This window comes from Ischnura elegans, chromosome X (assembly GCF_921293095.1).
Source record: "Ischnura elegans chromosome X, ioIscEleg1.1, whole genome shotgun sequence".
Classification (NCBI taxonomy): Eukaryota; Metazoa; Arthropoda; class Insecta; order Odonata; family Coenagrionidae; genus Ischnura; species Ischnura elegans.
Window position 1 is genome coordinate 16,109,177 of NC_060259.1, and position 23,707 is coordinate 16,132,883.

The following is a 23,707-nucleotide window of genomic DNA, read 5'->3' on the forward strand; positions in this document are numbered from 1 at the left end:
GCCAATAGTCCCATACACATAGATTCTTATTCCATTGCTAGGCTTGAGGAAGAGTCTACTTTTGCCAATTAGATACTTGAGCAAAAACACTTCTCTCTTAAAATTTCACATTTTATCACATTGAGATGCAATGAATGATGCAATTGAATGCAATCTAGTGTGACACTTGGATACCTTCCCTCATTTTACAAATTAATCGAAAAAGGTTATTTTTCAAAACTAACATGAGATAAGATTTAGCCAATGTGCAACTTTTCCTAAACACAAATTTACTATAGCTCTTAAGTATGCTAAAGCAGAAATATTAATTAATCTAGTAGCCACAACTCTTCTAAAAGAAAAAAAGCAGCAATCTGTATCCCAACTTTTTCCTCGTTGTTCTCTTATACAGTAAAACCTCTTTACATCGTAATGGAGGGGACCAAAATTTGGGCAATTTGATGTATGGAGGTTCACTATAGAGAGGTTTCAGTGACAGGCACAATTTTTTCATATACTTCGGAAATAAAAGGCACTACTGTCTTTTAAACCATTATATTTATGTGTTTAAACACACATGCATGCACCAGTGAACAAATATTTATTCTTTAATAATTACAGAAAGTGAGCGAAATTGCATGATTTTTACCATGATTCGAGAGAAAGCGATGTGAGTAGAGATGTGCGAATAGTATCCGCGAATACTCGAATACCTCGAATACTAGAAAGTATTCAATATTCGAAGTCTCGAATAGTTATGCTAAAGATACCACCTCGAATACCTCGAATACTTTGAATTTCGCGTCGTACACTGTCGCACGCACGTCGTTGGTGGTTGACTCGGAAAAATGTACCGAACTCTAGTCTTTTAGTGCATGCAGCGCCGTTATAGGCAAGTTGATGAACTACATCAAATTCGCGGGTCAGAGCGGTGAAAAGAGTTCGACGTGAGGAACCTAAATTGATCTGGGTGAAAAAATCCGAAAATCCCCGGTTTCCCCCACCAGGAAACTCCAGTGCCATGGGATAGTAACATCGGCACATTTCCCACAATCTGCTATCCCCCTCCATTCAGCATTCGCCTCACCCACTCTGACCATTTCATCTTCTCCGAAATCAAACAAAAGGTCCTAGCTTGGGTAGGGGTCGTAATACGAAGACCTTTGCTTCGAAAAAATATCAAGTTACACGAGAACAATAAAGAGGTGTCTCACGCCCCCCTTTTCTAACCCACTGACCTTTTTCTGCCTACCTGCTTCGAAGTTCCCCATTTCTGGAGCTCAACTGCTGCATGAGCACCGTGGGATAGTAACATTAGCGCATTTCCCAAGATCCGCTATCCCCCTCTGAGGCTTTCCTCTTCTTCGAAATAAAAAAAGGTCCCAGCTCGCTCAGGGATCATATTACGAAGACCTTAGCTTCGAAAAAAATATCAAGTTACGCGAGAAAAATAAAAATGTGTCTCGCGCCCACCCCCTTTTCTCACCCACTGACCTTTTTCTACCCACCTGCTTCGATTTCCCCCCTTTCTGGAGGTCAACTGCTGCATGAGTCATCTACTAGCCCGAAAGGTGTCTAACAATGACTTTCGGAAATCATTATTACACCGTTATTGGATTGAAATATTAGTAATGTGCGCATAATTTAAAAAAGAACAAGACCAAACGCGACGCATTTCATACTTTATTTAAGCATTTTAAGCGAGGAAATAAATATCAAAATAGGACGGAGGCTTGGCATTCTGGCGAGACTCGATATGAGCAGCAGAGCTTCTCGGAAGTTGATGTGGTATTTTTTTTCCGAAAACATATATCAAGTTACAATTTATGAGTGGTGCTATAAATCTTTATTGTTACAGTCCCAGACGAAGAGATATTTTCTCAGGATATTTGGTTTCTTCCTGATAGCAATTCCAATTCATCTTCATATCTCATGACAACTCCCAAAGATGGACTGAAAATAATTGAAGAAAATCCGGTGGAGAAGAGCTTGTATTTTACAAAATGCCTTAGATTGTCAGCTAGCACTTGGCAGCAGGAGTGGGGGTAAAGCGATGTTAGTTGAAATAATTATATGCCCAATTGTTTCCATAAAATTAAAATATTCCATTAATCAGCTAAATTCCTGTTCGAATCCTTTAAAGGAAATAAAAATTACTCCCCAAAAGCTTGTGTTGCCTGCTGCATAGGCAACCGAGTCAAACATTCCAGCATTCATCATTTAGTATTCGAGGTATTCGAATATTCGAGCAATGATTTAATATTCGAATTCGATATTCGAGTTCGAGAAATCTGCTATTCGACCCATCTCTAGATGTGAGTTCTCTGAATTCAACAGTCACTTAAAATGATTAGGATAGTTGGATACATTTTTTCTTATTTACTGTTAGGTATACTCTCATATGGAACAAAATGGCCACAACTAATGATTTACGAGAAAATTACAGCATAATAAGGTATATAAGAAAAAAAGAGTGAAACATTTATTGCTGAAAATGTCATTCCACGTACATAATCGCGGCTGCGTTTATGGTCTCTTGTTGTCTCGGTACGTTTTGCAGAGGTAGTTAGGCTGTCTCGGGGGTGTCTCCTGGGTATGATAAGTGGAGGTTTTACGATATAAAGAGGTTCACTATAAAGAGGTTTGCCTATAAATTTACATGTAAATCAGACGGGACCGTAGGGGTGGTATGATGTATGGAGGTTTACGATGTAAAGAGGTTCACTACATACAGGTTTTACTGTAGTATGTTACACAGAAAGGTATATTAAATGAGCTATATCAAATGAGAGCTCAATTTGTTCTGATTAACTCCGTATCTGAATAATTCTCCTACTACAGGTATTTACAGAGTGCAGTAGAAGCCCGGATTAACGAGTGCTCATAATCCCTCAGAAATCACTCAATAAATCGAGTGCTCATTGTATCCGAAGGTGTTGAATAAACCCACTGAAGTCTCATAATCATTCGTATTTACAGTTTTTCTTTCATTTCCACTGTATTTAATGAAGTTAAACAGCCAAAGAGACATTATCGGGAACCATCTAGTTGAGTATCAACATAATTAAAAAAAGAAACTTATACTTTTCTAAAATACTAATTCCTCCAGTTTCGGTGATTTTATTCCAATTCTTGTATTTTTTTGATTGCCGAGGAAAACTGTAAAAACAGCATAACTAGTCGAAATCAATATGTTTGGTATGCGGTTGAAGTTTTTGGATAATTTCATGAATATATCATGGCGACAAAATCAGTTTCATGATGTGATGTGATGAAGATTCACTGTGATTGGTCGCTTAGCAGAGGATTTCTGCTTTTTCAAATTTTTTTTACACTTGTTTACTCAGCAGTGCTGAGTCCCTTCTCGGTAACCTACGGTTGATTGTTATTTTACCATCTTGGTAATAACTGTGATTTTCCTACATGGCAATAGCTGATGACATATTGATCGAACTACATTACTATGCATAAATGAAATATCGAAATATACACCACCGGATAGCATGCAGTGACAACGATACACTGAGTGTGCATAAGTCAAAAGTCAATGTAAGGGCACCAATCTAACTACGGCAACGTTGCGCTTTCAACTTCCATACCTAACACGTGAAAAGATGAGAGGGGGTTTCACTACAATATAAGTTCCTGCACTTAAGACGTAGCCTATTATATTATTATAGCGACGAAGTCAGCAGAAGAGAATGGGGGTAAACTGTCATCCTCCTCCTATTCCCCTCCTACTAATAAATGGGCATAACAAAAGAAAAACGTAAAATGGGAGCATGCAGAGTGCACTCAAGGCCAGAAATCACATGCATGCTTGCACATCTTGTGTTTTCAGTGTACTAAACTGTTAATACAAAACATGATTGTTAATGTTGGCACAGCAGTGCTTCGCCCTCAACATATTTCTGTCGTAATACCGAGCATACACATTGGAAGGAACTTTTTGACCTCGCTAAATCAGATTTATTTTACACGTAAAATATAGGCCATTTGGCAGAACAAAATCTATCACTCGCTTTAACTCGATTCTTGCAAATTGCCATACTCGCTAAACCGGGTTTCCCCTGTACCTTGATTTACCAATAGTAACTGTAAGTCATTTTCACTATGTACTGTAGCCTTCATGTTAGCCCTTGAGGTCATGAAAATGATAATACAAAAAATTGGGTTTGTCTCTCACAGATCTTTAGTAGTACATTAGCAAAATATGATTTTTGAAATGCTGCCTTGATAACTTTTTCAAACCTGATGAAATGGTGCAAATTGATCCATGCGTTGTTGTATTAAGCTCAGGATATCTTCAAAAAGCCCATTCAGGATCAATCTCAAGTCAGTAAACTGGCAATCTGACCTTAAGGGCAGACCAGAACAATTGATTTTTTCAGGAAACTTGTCCCCATGAAGTTTTAGAACTGACTCAAAATAAGGCCCAAAAATTTTCAGACTTCCAGGTCAACTCCCAACGAGAGAGGAAGGGAATGTCACACCACAACACCAATAATTACTTTACATATGACTGTATTTGTATCAACACAATACATGCTACTCGTCACTATGTCAAAGATACACTGATGCTCTTGTGGCGTCGTCCCCCTTCTCTCACCCACAGTCTGGAAGATATGTCTCTCCCCATTGGCTTGCATGCCCTCGTATGCTCGGGTCCAAAGTACTTTTCTCCTTACTAGGGTATGCAAGCACTCAAGGTGGCCCGCCAGGCAATGCTGTACGTGGGGAGGTTTAAGTTTGCTTAGCGCATCGGATAGGGAGTAGGGGTGTGAAGGAAGGAACATGGCGGCCGCCTCTTACAGTGGTTAAAATCTTGGTGGTGAATAAAAATCAAGGTGTTTCAGAAAAAAATTATTCATAAAGATACCAAAAATATTTGCTAGCAAATTTTATAATTCATTTAAGATGATTTAATATTCCTGATTCCTTCATCTTATTGGAACCTATACTCAATATATAGTCAATAGGTTCCAATAAGATGAAGGCACCTGCGATTTATGTCAGTTTTTAGCAACAGTCTATTCACTTTATGCCTATGGGTGAGCTTTCGTGAGAGCCCGGATGCTCTTGGATGGCTTTGCTGATAGGGGAGGGGTATTACGGAGAGAGAGAGAGGAGGACAAACAAAACGTTGCCAAATGCATGTAGCCACCCTACTTTGTCACTGAAAACGTGTGAGTCATAGGTGGCCACAGGTAATTTGGCCCAGGCTCCGAGACAATATATGTACCTACTCATTTGGAAGGCATTGGGGATAATCCTTTCACAGAAACCCATGACATAGTCAGCTACCGTGCTAAATGAGGCACCATTGTTGAAAGGCATACTTAGTCACATACAAGGAGAACATGCGAGGTTTGGCAACTCTTCTCCACAAGCAGATTAACATTGTTAACTCGGCGGAGGTCTGAGGGCAACCTACTGAAGACACGCCTGCCGTTTGCTGATCGTCAAAGTCACATGTCGAGAAACTTTCCCTCCCCTCATCTCCACTTGCTTAGGCCACACCACCTCACCCGCAGAGATAAAATGAACAGAGTATAGTTCAGTTAGGTAAACTAAAATGTCAACCTTAGAAATGAAATCTCAGTTCAGGCAAAGATTGGGACAGGAATCTTTAAAGCACTGAGTTTTTCAATAAAATAACAATAATAAATTGGTGATGGCTACCAGTTCTCATTGTCAGTGAAATAATTCATGCAAGCAATTGCTGTGTGACTTCATTTACATATTTGATAGCCCCAAATGAACTCTTAACATGCTGGCTCAATTAATAAGACATGATTCTCAATTTTATCAATAAGCATGAGTGTGGCAGGATAACTTTGTGGCTCATATATCCACACACACATTTCCAGATGCTTAACCCCTGTTGGGATATGCTGCTCCACCAGGGATTTTTCAATACTTCCACGAGGATTTAATTATAACACTTATGCTTCAATCAAACCTCCTGTGACCATTATGAGCCAGAAATTGTATAGCAATCACATACGACTCAAAACCTCAACAAAAGACACATGGAACATGAATTTTGCTCCTCTCGTATCAAGCAGGCAGGAGATACAAGATTTGAAAAAAAAAAATATTTTTCCGATCCGTCCAAGCCTAGAGGTCCCAATTTTTTGGGCCTCATTTTGAGAGTTCTTCAATTTTTTTTAAATGGGACAAAGGTTTCCCCGAAAAAAAAAAAACTTTTTTCCAATCTACTTTACAGACCGTCTCCTTATTCATTCCCCCACATTCTCAGTGTGAGGCCCTCCACATTCCTTGTTTTGCTGACCATCCCCATGCACCATGAAAGGCATGCTTGTTTGCTCAATAGTATCTTATCAATTCTTGTTTTTAAACTGAATCTCCCTAGAATGATACACGGGAGCTTCTAAAAGAAGGTAATGTAATAATAAGCATAAAAATATATTAATGCATGTATACACGGTGCACATTGGGATTGGAAATAATGCATTTGAATCCAATTGGAAAAGAGAAATTTTAGTGAAGACATATGGTTTAAGTGGCACCTCACAATCTGTATTAAACAAAAGTATGTCAGTATAAAAGATTAATGGAGCGAAGGCAACCAAATGCATATGAGCAACCACTCACTTCACTCCTCACTCATTTGCATAAATAGATGTACTGGGACAGCATTGATACGCTGACATGGAGCATGTCAGACCTTGAAGCGTAAGCTACTATTGACCACCTTTACCACTTGACAATATGAGAAGACTTTATAACATTAATACGACTGGAAAGCAACACAAAAGATTAAACATACAAATTACTTTCTTCAGCTTCAATCACTTGATAGGCATACAGGGAAAATAAAAATTAAGAAAGCGATCAATAGGGTGGTTTCCTTCATCAAAGAAAACGAAAGGCATTGATTGCGATTCGTTACCCACCATTAGTGTATTCATAATATACAAATTATTTTGTTTTAGAAATACCGGGTTAGACGAATGGCAATGGTCCATTTTTATCCTCATTTGAAAAGGGCCAGATTGGCGCCCATGCGATGCCACTCCACGTGACGTCACAGGGACCTAGTTTCTATACGAGAAGATAGGAGTTATACGTCGTCTGAGGTTACCATTGCATGCATGAGGCGCAGAGCTCAGGGAAACATGTCTTAACAATCACTTATTAAAACTGGCTAAGGTCGGAAAGTTTTCCTCGTTTGATAAGTTATTAATAATCCTTATTTAAGCCAAGCGCTACCAGCCAGCAGGGTACTAGGCTAGCCGCTAGCAGCCTGCGTCGTATCAACGCTAAGCCTCGCCTCAAGGTCACCTCGCAGGGCGGGAGGGGGAACCAGAAATACGTCACGTGGAGAGACTTCCCGACATTCATACTTAAGCGTCGCGTTTTCGCGCGCTTGAAAATTTTCACTTTTCATTTAATCGCGAAAAATAGATATCGTCATTTAAAAATCTAAAAGCGTGAAATGTGTACTCCAGGAGTAATAATCTTTCGATTTAGGCAATAAAAAAATAATAGGAAACCACCCTATTATCTTCAAAATGGCTTTCATGATTAAACATCCTATACTCAGATCAATTTACAATACTCCTTTACTTTGCGGTTGAGGGGGTGCTACCCAAGCAAGCAGCGGTGAGCAAAGGGAAAGTTCCTTGGCAAGTGAAGACAGCATGTGTGGCCAACCGCTTTGGAAATTCAGTTGTTTTCACTCCTCCAGTGTGTAAGCAGCCAACAATGACTCCTATGGTTTTTTTTAATAAAGAAGGGGGACTGTGAAGATTTTGCAAAGTTAATTTCATTCTGGCTATCTCTTGCCACCGCCCCTCCCTCATCCCGGTGAACCTTTCCTAGGTCCCACAAAATTCACCCTCCCCCTTAGCCACAAAGATATATTGAATTGGGTATAAGAACAGTATTATGACGAAATTCTAAGCTCTTTTTAAATAAACATTTAGACACACTAATGATCATTCTATTTACTGACAGATATAAGTGAATCATTTCAGACATTGAATCTGCAAGTACCGCAGGGAATGCAGCACCACCAATTTTGAAAACAATAGTTTGAAAACAGCATTCATGGGTTTTCTTAGTTTGGTGAGTATTGTATCCTCAGAAAATCAGCAACTTCATTAAAAAGTTAACTGGGCATTCTATTTAGCAATTGTTAAATAATATCCTTCGAGATCAACAGGAAGAAAATATAGCCATAAATGTATAACAAATGTTGAATGTAAATTCGAGAGAAAGAGTCTATTCGAGCAAATAAATTAAAGATTGATTTAGTGGGCCACTCAGCTTGGACAACCTTCGCAGTTAGAGCATGCAACCAGCGGACATAAAATAAACTTGGAAAGTTCTCGCCAGGGTCAACAAATTCAAACCTTTACTTTATTGATAGGCCAACAAGATTCATGCCCATTAAACGAAACTGTGGTAAACTGGATACGCAACTTTCTGAATGATCGTAAACAAAAAGTAGTTCTTGATGGAATTAGCTCTGATTTAGTAAAGGTTACATCAGGTGTACAGGCGTACAGACAGCGTTACCCAGATGTTAAACGAATTAGGCTGGGAGCCCCTGGAGACTCGGAGGCTGCGTGCTAAGCTTAGATTGCTTGAACAATTGAGAATGGATATCTTTAAGAGCGACACGGAGAACATAATATTAGAGCCACACTACATTTCCAGGTCTGACAGAAACAATAAATTAAGAGAGATGTTTTGCCAAACGGATAGATATGGGAATTCGTTTTTCCCCGAACCATAAATGACTTTAATAAACACCAATCCCAACTTCATTAGAGCACTTCATTTTTAAGTGTAAACAGTTGGTGTCCTGACATACCCTGCCACCAACTTTAAGGCAGCTTGCGGCGTATTATGAAGATTTAGATTAAAAAGCATACAACAAATTACAATGGAGATGGAAAAATAAATCACAAGCCCATTATAAATAAACTTTCCATCTTAACCTCTCCCTTATTCCCCCCACCACACCCAACCCACCAACCTGAAGATTATGTACCAGCCCAGACCGACATGCAGCACCATTGCCTCTGAAGAAGCGACCAGCAGGGATCACGAAATATCAGTCCAACCTCACCGCATGGTAAGACACAAACCACTTTATTCAATCATAAAGAGCAATTGTATTCAACGGTGTTTGGCGAGATGTTGTGGAACATATTGCAGTTATAAATGAAAGTGAAAAAATTTTGTGAATGTCCACAGTATTTATTCAAGTACGACGCATTTCAGCGATTCATCACTATCATCAGGTACAAATGCATGGTTTACGTCAAGAAGTCTTCCAATAGGGTTTGTGCATACTTAATAAATACGTTAATGGAGCCTGTGTTATTTCATTGTGGTGGGAGACTTACATGAAGTTCATCTAGTTAGGTTGTATTTTGTAAACTTTTTTACTGCTGAGTCTACATCTAGATTGATGATAGAGATGTAGTATGTGAAGTTAGAAACGTTGGTTGAGTGCAGCTCTGCGAAACTTGGAATTGGCGGAAATAACTCATGCATCAGCAGGTCATAGGAGGTGAGAATCGAGTTGCAAACAAGATTCAGATCGGTATGACGGTGGAAAACAGATTCGAAATAGCTAAAACGGGGAAACCGGATTCAAATCTGTTGAACGGTGGAAACCAGAGTCAAACCACATTCATGGAAATGAGTAGGAAAACAGCCGCCATGTTGGACCTTCACAACTGATTTCCAGCTGTTTCAATTTTCAAAACAGATTCAAAGGAGAAGGAAATCAGTGCGTCAAACCTGTTGGAAATCAGTGTCAAATCTGATGGAAATCAGTTTTTCTTTGCTGGGCATTAACGACCAGCAAATAATCACCTGAAACTAATTTAAAACTTAAGGAAAAATTAACTTTCCACAATGCCTCAGGCCTCAATGCAATGCAGTGAGAATAAAAATACATTCTCCAAAGAACCTGCAAATAAACATGGGTAGGCTAGAAGTGTAAAAGTGAAGAGATTGCATAGTAAATTTATCTTCCCAAGGGGTTGCTCAAATCCCACATAAAGTCAGGTCAACTAGAAGAATCTCAAATAAATTAAGGAAAGCAGATTAGTCTCGACATTGGAAATAACAAGCATTTAAATAACAATGATACAATTTAAGATTAGGAAAGAAACCTGTTTCCAACATATCACAAATATCATAACATAACAGGCTTACCATAATCTTTCGACCATGGCTCAAAAGGTTCTGCATCTGCAAATTCGTCATCTCCATTGTCAGATACCAGATGCAAACGAAGCCGATGCTTCTTCCCTTTGAGATGCATCTCAAAGTTTCTCTCCCCAGATACAGAGACATTGCACAATTTGCACCGAAACATGACAATTTACAATCTGACGGTCACCTACGGTAATTAGCAGACAAAGATGCATTAACCAGTTGGTATTTTTTCCATTTTAAAAGATATAACAGTCATTTCTCAGCTAATGCAAATAGTGCATCTTACCTATCAGTCCAAGACACAGGAGAATGACAAGGAGTCCAAAGTCTCTTGCTCGTTTTTCTTCCGTACCACTGCGAATATACTACTCCACATAAATTTATCCAAAGGCTTGAAAGTAACTACTTCGCACGAGCCGTTTTACCTTCAAGTATCAAAACTATATACTATTAGTCATAGTTTGATACCATGATCAACAACATCACGGCGAACGAAGGCTCTGGTGAAGACGAACAATGAATTTCGACTAAATTATTACCCCGTTTACACTACGCACGTATCGTCGATACGTAACCGCTTAACCAAAAAAACGTCACGACGTAACCTCAAAACATCGTGTAACTTCTTCCCAGCTCTGTGTTGCGTTCACAACTCTGCGGCTGCGGCCTGTGCCTGCGGTGCTGGCGCTTGCGTTGTGAAAACAAATGAAAGGCAAAAAGCGTCGGCTCCTAAAACCCCTAAAACCCTACATGTAGGGTTTTTGATATCCAAGAAAACGTAGTGTAAATGGGGTATGAACAAAAGGAAAACAAAATACACATGAAATAAACCAGCGGAAAACATCAGAAATATAGATTAACTATACAATTTAACAGCACCCCTTAAGCTATATTCCCATAAGCCCCAGTTGCTGAAATAATTTTTCATGTTTCAGTTTTGTCAATGGCATTGTTAACATTTCCGCTGTCATATCCTGAGTATTTAAGTAATTTAGTCTTACAACATTGGATTTCACAGCTTCTCTCACAAAGTGATGACGAATGCCAATGTGTTTCGTATGAAGCATCCTATTCATACACAATTTTTTGGCCGACTCATGGTTGTCATTGAATAGCACAAGTGTTTTCTCTTCACCCTAAATACTTTTATACAGGCTGTGAATGAACATACACTCTTATGCTGCTTCAGAGAGAGCCATGTATTCTGCCTCTGTGCTTGACACGGCGACAGTCCTTTGTTTTCGGCTCTCCCACGAAACAGCAGCACCTGTCAATTTGAAGGAAAACCCTGTGCAGGATTTTTGGTCACACTTATCACCCACAGATATTTATCATCAGCCCAGTCCGCATCCACAAAACCAACAACACTTTCACCTGTTTTCTTGAACACTAATGTACCCTTTAAATATCGTAGCACACCCTTAGCACTTTTCCAGTGCTCCAACCCAAAACAAGTGTTGTATCTACTTAGGATTCCAACAGCATGCAAAATATCTGCCCTAGTACACACAGCTAAATACATCAAACATTCAATCAATTGTTGATGTGGCAATTTGCTCACTTCATCAGACTGTTGCTCAGAACCTTTGAATAACTCATGACTTACTTCCATAGGTGTACAGACAGATTTACACTCACACATATTGAATTTTCTCAAGACATTTTCTTTGTATCTCTTCTGGTCCAACATAATTTTACCATCTTGCCTCTGTACTCTCATGCCCAACACACTCTTTGCCTCACCTAGATCTTTCATCTCAAATTTGGACATGAGTTTCAATTTTAGTATACCTCTCTTTTAAGTTATTGTTGAAAATGAAAATGTCATCAACATATAAAATGATCACAAGAATACATTTGCCCTTTTTACAATACATACAAGGTTCAAATTCCAATCTTTCAAACAAGACAAGATTTATCCTTTCATACCATGCTCTTGATGATTGTTTTAAACCATAAATTGCTCGTTTCAGCGAGCGCACTTTGTTTTCCTTCCCTTTAACAACAAAGCCCTCTGGCTGGTCGATGTACACTTTCTCCACAAGATCACCATTAAGGAAGGCTGTGGACACATCAAAGTGATTACTGTCTGAGTTCATTTCCACTGCAAGGGCAATTAAAAATCTTAACCTGGAATATCTCACCACAGGGGAAAAAGTTTCCTCATAATCAATACCTCGTCTCTGGGTGAAGCCCTTAGCAACAAGACGTGCTTTGTACTGGTCAACAAGCCCATCAGCATCCCTTTTCACCTTGAACACTCATTTACATGCGACTGCCTTCTTGCCTTTTGGAAAATCCACAAGCACCATTTCGCTGAAGAGACTCGTATTCAGAGTCCATAGCTGCCTTCCACTGTGCAGAATCTGCTCCATTCAGTGCCTCATCAACCGTCAATTCCTTACCTTCCTCCACAATAGCCTGATACAGGATGTAACCAGGATATTCTTTAGGATGAGGTTCCCTCCTAGGATACCTTGGTTCATCATCAGCAGGATCTGGGGACAAGGATGCCTCAGGGTCTGGCACCTCCTCCTCCTCTTCCACCAAATACGACTCTATCCTCGGCTCCTCAGGTTGAATGTCGGTTGGATGCATAGGCTGCTCACATTCTAGCTCCACATACCGCTCCTCACTGGTCAGCACAGGTTCCTCCCTTGGGTGTGACTCCAATAGCTGCCTGTCAGCATTCACTTCCATGGGCTGCTCAGCTGATGGACCAATCATGCTACTTGGTAGGGTCTCATGGGAGCGAGAGCAAGACGGGTAAATCAGCCTCAGGAATTTTCACTGGGGTGCACAGGAAATCATCCTCAAGGAAAACTACATCCCTTGATCTCACTACATTCCACGGGATTCAACGGATCAATCAACTTGAATCCCTTGGTGTCCTCACAGTATCCTACAAATATGAGCCTTTGACTTTTAGGGTCCAACTTCCTATACACTCTTTTGGAGCGTGGGCTTAGGCTGTGCATCCAAATATTTTTAAATGGGACAAGTCCACTTTACTCCCACTCTACTTTTCCTCAGGTGTGCTCTCAAACACAGCTTTCGATGGAGACCTATTTCTCATGTAAATGGCGGTATTAATCGCTTCAGCAGTAACACCTGCTCAGTCCGGCATCACTGAGCATGGAGCATGCCATCTCCACCAGAGTCCTATTGGCCCTTTCGGACACACCATTTTGTTGAGGAGTGTATGGTACCATCCTCTGGTGCCGGATTCCACAATCCAACAAAAAATTCTGGAATTTATTGCTCACATACTCTGTACTGTTGTCAGTCCTAATGGCTTGGATTCATAATCCCGTCTCGTTCTCTACCAGTGATTTAAATCTCTTATAGCACTCAAACACTTCATCCTTAGACTTTATAAAGTACCCAAAGATCATTCTCGTACTGTCATCAATAAAAGCCAGGAAGTATTTCCACCATTCGCTCCACCATGAGAAGTCACTTGAAATGGGCCACATACATCTGAATGGATGAGGCCTAGTCTTTCCGAGGCTCTCTTCCCACTCCTCTTGGAGAAAGGGTGCCTTGGCTACTTACCCTCCAAGCAAGACACACAAGGTTTTCCACAGTCACTCCTAAAATTTACTCCGGTAGCCAATCCCCCCGCTGGAAGGTTCATACAGTGTCTATTTAGTTGCCCAAGTTGCTGGTGCCATAGTCATGGCTATTGCCAACCACTGATAAATTGGCAGCCTCCAGCCTTGAATTAGTGTCTTCCAGATCTAATTGATAGATACCCCCCACCTTTGTGGCATCAAATGGTAGCTTACCCTACTGAATGTAGATATTGGATTTTCTTGGGAGAGACTCGTTGAGTTTGGATCTGTTCTCCAAGTTTGGAGAGTACTCAGGCTGGATTTCCTTGGCATTGCACATGACAGCAGCTTTTTTGGTTGACTTGCTGATTGAGTAACATTGTCCTCCCTCTTTCTATGAATTTGTGTTAGCCTACGTGGGTCAGCAATTGTCATGGCATCCTCATTTTCAGAGGATGAAGAGAGTTCATAAGGATATTTATTTTTCGGCGGAACTCTATATCTTTTAGCAGATAGCCTTGGTTTAATCAAAGTCTCAAGTCTTGGCAATAACTTGCTTCCATCTCCAATTTCCTCACATAAGCGTAGTTATCTGAATTAAAAGGTGACGGGATTTACATTTTAAAGTAGCATGTGATAAAAATGAAAGAAGCTTCACATGAAAGACATAATACTGAAAGAAGATAGGATAACAACTTTCTCAAAAACTGTAAAGTTATATACTTACCTAACACAGGGGATATGTAATGGATAAGTAGCTCATCCCATGCTGAATTCGGCTGTCTTTCTAATGAAAACGCCTTATCAATATCAGCTCCACTCCAGCTCTGTGGAGGGTGCATAACAATGCCATCCTCAACATTGTTTCCTGTGGGGTATTTCCTTGGAGATCTAATGACCCAGCTAGATGGAATAGCAAGAACTGTCATTTCTTCATACATCCTATGTGGAAGAAACTCAGCAACTCGCCATCCTGATGCTGTAAGACTGATTAAGACAATCACATTACCATGACACCCTCACAAATTGTATTCATAAATATAAGAAACATGCTCAACATTCATCAGTGATGAAGCAGCTGAGCCACATAGCATTCACCATCTTCCCCAATAAGAATTATAATGGCTTTATTTTTTATGTTGCTGACAGTCCAACACAAAGACTGCGAACAGTTACTCACAAGAGATAAACCTATAGCTCAGTTGACATACATAGTATCATAGAAGTTAGCTATTTTGTTGAATTTTTGTCCCACAAAATACTTTTCATTTCCTCTAGTGGCAATAATTCTGCAACTATGGCAATATCTCCATTTTGTAGCACTACGCAGTTATCAGGTGAATTACAAGTGATTTTGAACTTCATGAACTCCACAGATTTAAAGCATAGAGCATGCAATTCAAAAGGCAAGATGCATTTGCTTTTAACAACACCTTTGGAAGCGATTCCTAATTTCTTAATCGCAGTAGCTGTGGTTAAAGATTTTTCATGCAACTGCCTAACAATAGGGTAGTTTCTTTCATCAAAGAAAACGAAAGGCATTGATTGCGATTCGTTACCCACCATTAGTGTATTCATAATATACAAATTATTTTGTTTTAGAAATACCGGGTTAGACGAATGGCAATGGTCCATTTTTATCCTCATTTGAAAACGGCCAGATTGGCGCCCATGCGATGCCACTCCACGTGACGTCACAGGGACCTAGTTTCTATACGAGAAGATAGGAGTTATACGTCGTCTGAGGTTACCATTGCATGCATGAGGCGCAGAGCTCAGGGAAACATGTCTTAACAATCACTTATTAAAATTGGCTAAGGTCGGAAAGTTTTCCTCGTTTGATAAGGTATTAATAATCCTTATTTAAGCTAAGCGCTACCAGCTAGCATGGTACTCTGCTACCTGCTAGCATCCTGCATCGTATCAGCGCTCAGAGCCTTGCCCCAAGGTCACCTCACTTGTGGCAGTGGGAACCAGAACAACGTCACACAAAGTTTTCCCGGCATTCATACTTAGCCGTTGCATTTTTGCGTGCTTGAAAATTTTCACTTTTCATTTAATCCCGAAAAATAGATATTGTTATTTAAAAATCTAAAAGTGTGAAATATGTACTCCAGGAGTAATAATCTTTCGATTTAGGCAATAAAAAAATAAAATAGGAAACCACCCTATTTTCTGGAGAGGAAGTTCATGTTTCCTAATTAATTTCTTGATGCCCTGCAGAGCATTTTCAAATTTCAATGCACTAAATGAATCTAGCAGCCCAAAGGTTCTGCAGTCATCTGCCAAGTGCAACAATACATTGTACGATAATGTTGAAGTTGTTTTGGGTTTCCCACCGGATGTGGTTCCCATCTCTGCCGACGTTTCAATGGCCATGTCATCCATCGTCATCAGCCCTGATGGATTCATCAGGGCTGATGACGATGATGACGACGACACGGCCATCAAAACGTCGGCAGAGATGGAGAACTTCATCCATTGGGAAACACGAAACAACTTCAACATCATCATACACTGGGAAAACATCAGATCTTTCTTCATTGCACGACAAGTTTTTAGTTCCATACAATTTGGCAAAGTTTGTAACAAAATAGACAAGCAATTCTTTTGCATAATCCAAATGGTTTGAAAGCAAATTCTGGCAAACAAGGATCTGAATTGCGCAGTGGAATGACAAAAAATGCTTATAAAATGAGGGTGACAGAACATCCTTAAAGACTTATGACCCTGTGTGCAAATCAGTGGCGGCGACTCCATGGGGCCTGAGGGGGCCCGAACCCCCTCAAAAATTCGTTTTGGGTGTGAGAAAAAAATGTGCCAGGCTTGTCGATTTTCCCCGGAGTGTCCAGATATCGAGGTTTGAGTTATCAGGGTTCTAATGTTGATCGTATGACTCTTCTAAATTGCTTAAAAAAACTTAAAACTCACTACTTATAAAATTTCCCGGGGCAAGATCCCCGGTTTGGGCCCCCCAATATTTTTTGTAAGTCGGCATCCCTGGTACAAATGGAGAAGCTTGTACTCAGCTGTTCTCCACCAAAGCAATTCATTAACAGAATGGGATTTCCAAGCAAATTCAACAGGAATGGATTCTTTAATGTGCATTAAGTTGCTGTTTAAAACTCCAATCAAATGATGTGGCAGCCTTGTAGAGAACTCACCTTTAAGATAGGCAAATAAAATTTTACGCATCACCCCCTTACACACTAAATGCATATGTTCATTCCATGGGAAATTTGGTAACCATTTTTGAGCCTGGTACTATTTCAAGAGGCAAAATTCCCACATGATGTTCTCCATCACTCTTTCATTTGAAGCTTTCATCTGTTCCTAATGGGGCATCGATTTCATCAAATACTACTCTGCTGTCTACATTCTTCCCATACACTGTGCATTTGCCACAGGAAGAGTATCCGGTGTGGGATGTAATTTGAGCTAAATAAGCTCGAGCCGGTGCATCACATCTATATGCTATGACCTCAACTTCATATTTTGCACCATTATGTTCAAACCCATTTTCAATTGAAAATGATATTTCTTTCACATAATCGTGCAAGAATTGAGATGAATCCTTTGGTTTCCAGCTGCCATGAAAAACAGCAACAACAAAAGGTGGATCCACCTTTTTTTGGCATCTCAAAGCGGCCAGTTCAGGAACTACTGGTCTTCCAAAATTTTTCCCTCACAATGCTCTCATACAGCCGGGAATTTTAAAAGCTATATCCCCCTCATACCCAGGAAATAATTACATCCGTCGCATTATGACAACGAGCAAAAGATCTAGCTATGAATTTTTCCCCATATTCTTTGAAGTTTGAGTCACCCACGACTCACCTAGAATGGAGTTTACTCTCCTCAGGGCAACTGTGGACACTGCCGACATATTGGGTATTGAGACTGCCTCGGAGCACAATCGCTCCAGTGGTGCAGTGGGTAAAGTATCATGCGACGAATTTTAGGTTCCACGGACCAAGTCTTAGTGACAGATGATTAGATGCTGCACACACACACTGCGAACATTTTTCTGATTTTCAAACTTCGGAATACATATCAGAAGGTCCAGAGGATGTTGCATGACCATTGAATTCTTACGTGCTTATTAATTTGTCGAAGTTCAACAACTTTATTGCGTAACCATTTGGGCAGTTGACTGTGGAGTGAATTTTGACAACATTTTTCGCATCGTCCAGCCCCGCTTTGAGGCCCCTAACATTAGCTGCATGTGCGATGTGTCACGGCCTACCCTTCTTCCCCCCATTCAAAGCAAAAGTCCTAGAGTTCCTGAAAGCAGAATGAAAGAAAGTATATTTTGAGCCACCTTAAAACCTTCGACACATCGGTTGTCTGTTTTCAATTCAGCATTGCAATGCCTTGCTCAATATTCTATTACCAATAAGGGCTTCCAGAGGATTTCATTGGAAAACTTAAAATGCAGCGATTGATAAGAAATGCGAAGCAGAGTCGATTTAGGTTACGGAAAATTTGATGCCCATTTTAGGCTTCAACAATTTCTTTCGTGTAGTTATCCAAAACAATTGATCAATTTGATTGTTAATCGATTGCTTTCCTGGTGCAAGGAGAGGTTTAAATAGATGTTTGTGGACTTCATAATTTCCTTGAAACTTGATTTTTATTCACAAAGATCAGCAGTTCCCACAGTACGCATAATCCTAGGGGGTAAGCGACGAACCAGTTGGGTACAGTACTTGTGGGTACCCCGAAAATAATCGGTAAAGTCAGACGCCAGGAGCTATGTATCTCTTAACCAGGGAATATTTACACAAAATGTGCAAGATAAATTTTTGGGGGTGCACTATTAGCAATATACATATGGAGGTGATGGGAGGAAAAAAGGGTAGGTAACTGCTGACGTAGATGATTCCTACCAACTCATATTTGATTAGAACATAGATAAAATATTAGATCTTTATAAAAATAGATGTATCTGGACTCAGCTTGATTTGTTCTTTAATTCTGTGAACTGTCATAAAATGAGAATCAGAAAAGTACAGTGAAACCTCGATTTTACATTCCCCCATTATACATTTTCCCTGATTTTGCACAGTTTTTATCAGGTCCCAAACAATACCGCCTTTAGAAAATGATACTCTATTTTACAATATCCTCAATTTTGCACTTTTTGTAAGTGGTCCATTCAAAAGTGTAAAATAGAGGTTTCACTGTATTTATATGTATTTCATCTCTCGCAAAATTATTTACAAAACTGTAAAGACTGCAGAAATTTGAATGGGCGGAAAGGAACTTCATGGAAATCGACTCTATTTTTGAGTATAGAGGAGAGAATGGCTTTTTTTTCTAGAATTTAATCCACAATAATAGAATTATTTTTTTTTTCCTTCCTAGGGTAACATTGATACATCTCATGAACTAATGTATTTTTCACCGTGGATTTCAGGCGTAGTCAATCTATTTATTCTTGCATCTAATTCCTTTTATTCAATTGGAATGTTTTTTATCAGCTATCTTTATCGATTCCTGTAATTCCCCTCTTCTCAAAGATACTTATGCTGTACCATGCAGTCATTTTCCTATCTTCTCCTTTTTGTGTCCGAAGCGTTTTCATGCCCACAATTAAACTCATTTACTTTTATTTTGTTTAAGTAGACTACTTCACCAGTCCATTTTTACTGCATTTCAATTATGCAACAATCACAAAAGCAAATCCTTTATAAGGAAGTGAAAAGGAAATGGTCTGTTTTATATGAGGAAAATGTTTAAGAAATACATATTTGGTGGCTTAATGTAAATATTTTTTGGCTAAGACAATGACAATATTCGATCAAACACTATAATTCACAGGATGGGCAAAAAAAAACTATCTCACCTCTTCACTGAATAGAGAATATTGGAAATTTGGCCAGAAAATGAAGATATTGCAATGAATTATCATTATGTAATCACATGAATATAATCTCTTCATTGATAGGTAAAGATAAGGAGCAACTCAACAACATTTTGGTTCGTAACTAAGTCTTTTGATTGAAGATGTGATTATTTCCCCGGTATAAGGGGCATATAGCTTTTAAAATTACTGGCTGTATGAGAGCATTATGAGGGAAAAATTTTGGAAGACAAGTAGTTCCTGAACTGGCCACTTTCAGATGCCGATGAGCTTTGCGTTAATTTTTTCTGCCACTGTACCTCACGATTTGGAATTAAAACAGATTAGCCAATCTTTTACCATGACTATGAAAACATGAGCAGATAGCTCATCAAAATTACCAAGGCCATCTCGACATACTCTATATATCTCGATACATCGAGATGGCCTTGTTAATAGTCATTGTTGAAATGACATGGCTCAGTGTATCATTTAAACATGATGTAGTTTGAGCAAAATTAAAACAGCAGCCGGGCCAAGGCTAATGAAGAGAACATTTGTTGCCATTAAAGTCAATAGTTTCTCATGCCATACACCATTGTATAAAAGAATAAAATTTAAGCATAGACTGATTTGAAAATAATTCTCCAATGTTGTACCAAAGACTCTTTGGCCTATTATGCTGCACTGAGCTTGCTCTATTCTTTCCCTATTTAACATGTACATCAATTGAAAAAAGAGCTAAGTTACTACTCCAGTAAATATAAATTTCAGGGAAAATTTGAAAATTATATCATAAGTATAACTCCCTTCAGCAGTGCATTATACTCCAATATTAAGGCAAATAGGCCACTTATTTTTTAAACACAAGTGACTCCAGACTCCAAAATTGCCAAAAGGAAGATAAGCATGAAATTTCAAGTACATACCATGGAAAATTACCAGACCTTTAATTCAAAGGCATATTATATTTTCATAATTACCTTCTTGTCATAGGAAAAGGTATTTACTGACAAATTTTCTCTAAGATTCAAGTTTTCATGAAAAAATTCAAATGCACACTTCATATAATGAAAATACATTCAACAGTACAAAAGCTATAGCAAAAGTAATCCACGCATCACCTTTTGCCAATAGAATCTTACTCGAAGGAAACATAATAAAAATAATATTAATAATTTTATTAATACCAGGATGATAGTACATACATCCATGTAAATGGTATACATCTGGTCATGGGCACAAAATATAAGGTTAATTTTGAGACAAATGAAGACCCACTTCCGTATAGAAATAAATCACTAGCTCCACTTTCTACATCATAAAATATGTAGCAAATTGCTACGGGAATGTATCACCACATAAACATCTATAATAAATAACAAGTTCAATGCAAAAATATCATTCCTTTAGAAATAAAAGTGAAATAAAACTTTTTTACGAGGCTTTCATGCTATAAAAAATATCCTTCCACCTTGCCGACAAAATCAAATGATTGCTACCAGCACAAAAAACTTGCGGACAATGAATAGTTAAATTTTTAATTCTGAGACCACCCATACAACATTATCCAACAACATTCACATTATTCCTGAATCACACAAATTTTCCATTCTATCAACACTACAGGATCTGTAAAAATAAAATTCACATGAAAATAAAAAATTACCCAGAATTTCAAATTTCATATTCAACAAATCACTGTGCATCGATGCTCTGATGATTCCCACCTGTTTATCAGGTGACCACAATCATATTAGCAAGTGGTAATCAGACTTTGGATCAATAACAGCAAAGAAAGCCCAATAAAATACACATCTAGATTTTGTAATCTATAACAGTTCTAAATAAATTCAAAGACCAATAACCCCTATCACCATATTTTCGCTCTATATAAGAATAAAATGCATAATAAAAATATATGTACTTTTCTTAACAAAATCTTGCCAGTACCTTCAACAGCTGTCTAAAAAGCAAGGTAATGTAAATGCCTCATATAAGTGCATAAACAAAGTTTATATCAAACTTTTTTCATCCGGAAAATATGAAAACAGAGCTTTTCAATTCTAATGATAAAGTAAATCGTGAGAGAGTGCATAAAACCGACCTCCAGTGCACTGTGATCATTCTCAACATCAAGATTTTAGTGATAGCCTGTAACAGTTTTCAACTTAAACTCAAAACTGTAATTCAAGTATGCTTCAATGGGTGGTATGTACCTGCTTCAATGAAAATATATCCAAATAATTGAGCAATTAGCATTGGAAATTTGAAGGGCTGTGGGCATGAGGATGTGAAAGATGATTCTGGAATTAATAAATATGTGATAAAATGAAAATTAATGTATAGGACATGGAATAGGTGCTAGCTGGACGTCCTTTAAGATTTAAGCCAATCACAGAACAATTATTGCACACAGCTGTAAACAGCAAAGCACTATAATTTCATCCCTGTATCAAGTCCAAGTAACTGCCCCATCAGCTCGTAAGTAGAAAATGAAACGGCAGCCATGGGAATTGCTCTTAAATAATTGATCGACATTCCTCTATACAGCCCTTTCACAACACCATCTTCCTTGTAGATTAGCATCAGCGTATGGAACATTCCAACACTGTAATGGATGAAAGAAAGAATAAATTAAAATACAATAAATAAGTTTGTAGCATGCAACAGCAAATACTTGGCAAAGCTAAGCAATACCTACCACATAAATTAAAATACAAAATTACTTTTTAAAAATTTGTATTCCTGAGGTATTAACATGACAAAATAAAGCAGTAAATTCAAATGCATACTTTCTGGTTCATTAGGACATATCAGGACCAATATTAACTGCACCACTATCCCAAGGATTTTGCATGGATGATTACATGTGCATTGAAATGTAGCAGAGAAAACTAATTTGTCTAGTAATTATTCTATTATCCATTAGTAAACCAAAGCGAAACACATACGAAAAACATTGAAAAATAATGATTTCTGAAATTCTGTGAGTAGACTAAAAATTATACAAATTTATCTCCACACATTTGGTGGCACTAACACTGCAGACTAGAAGAAACCTTAAAGAGAAAAAATTTAAGTTGCCTCCTAGCTTGGATACTATTATTGATGGACAGATTCAAGATATGTACCAACATAAAGTATCCACTGATATTTATAGTATTGGTAGCATCAGTGTTGGTAGTCAAGTCACTGCTTTTATTATATTTTCAAATTTCTGATTTTTATCGCCAATATGGTCAATCAAACGAGGTGTTGACTTCTACCACAAGAGTGCTCTGGCACCAAACACCATCAGCGCCATCAGTAAGGTTATCTAATTGTAGGGCAGAGACAGTTTCACAGGGCACTTCTTTCGAGCACCAAAGTTATATTTTATAAATTACATTATATAATTAAAAATCAATAAGTTGGCAAGTTAACTTATTACTACATGCTTTTGTTTTTACAATAAAGCAGTTTTTACAATTTTCTCTCCCTTATTTGGAATTGTGTGTCGAGTTAATGTTGTTTATTTAAGCTTTGCTATGCTGAATTCGTGGTAGCGTGGGAATAATTTGATGGAATGTGATTATACGCAATAACAGTCCAGGAAAAAAAATCATGTCCAGTAAAAAATACAGTGAAATTTGGAGGTATCCCAAAGAAGTTCAAAGTGATCCTCAATATACTATTTGCACTTAGCGTAACATAAGAGTTTCAAGAGGGGGAAAACATGCGAGGAGTTGTACAAAAACTAACATGAGGAAGCATATGGCAGTATGTAGACCATGCCCACATTCTGGTCCAAGGTAAGCGTAGGCCTGGTCTTACTGTTGAGCCTGAGTTACGACCCGACTCAGCTAAAAAGACTCTTAATGCCTGCACCAGACAAGGAGGTTTATGTGCTGTTGGATACGCTACAGCCAAGCTCAAGTGCTATGCCGAGGACTTTAGGATCATCACCTAGCTTTGAGATTGATTCAAGCCTCGATTCTAGTAGTCTTTCAACTCTTGGAATTGTTAACCTCAAAGCAGAAATTAGAGAGGAAAACAGTCCTAAGATGAAGCAGGCTAATTTTTTAGCAAACTGCTTAGGTAAAGTTTCTGCATTATATGAGGCTAGGTCTGCATTTACGAA

The 23,707-nt window shown here is 38.6% G+C and overlaps 2 protein-coding genes across 3 annotated transcripts in view; both read right to left on the reverse strand.

The window, feature by feature from the left end:
- Positions 1-10,862, reverse strand: part of LOC124170646 — an 87,186-nt gene extending 76,324 nt beyond the window's left edge. For both annotated transcript variants that reach the window (XM_046549509.1, XM_046549508.1), the window contains exons 1-2: positions 10,472-10,862; positions 10,183-10,369 (exon numbers count right to left, since the gene is read on the reverse strand). In XM_046549509.1, the coding sequence (XP_046405465.1) occupies positions 10,183-10,345 (163 nt within the window). In that variant the 5' untranslated portion in view covers positions 10,346-10,369; positions 10,472-10,862. The remainder of the gene's footprint in view (positions 1-10,182; positions 10,370-10,471) is intronic.
- Positions 10,863-20,750: 9,888 nt separating this feature from the next.
- Positions 20,751-23,707, reverse strand: part of LOC124171846 (graves disease carrier protein homolog) — a 58,363-nt gene continuing 55,406 nt past the window's right edge. The window contains exon 7 of the mRNA XM_046551203.1: positions 20,751-22,195. Coding sequence (XP_046407159.1) covers positions 22,021-22,195 — 175 coding nt within the window. The 3' untranslated portion in view covers positions 20,751-22,020. The remainder of the gene's footprint in view (positions 22,196-23,707) is intronic.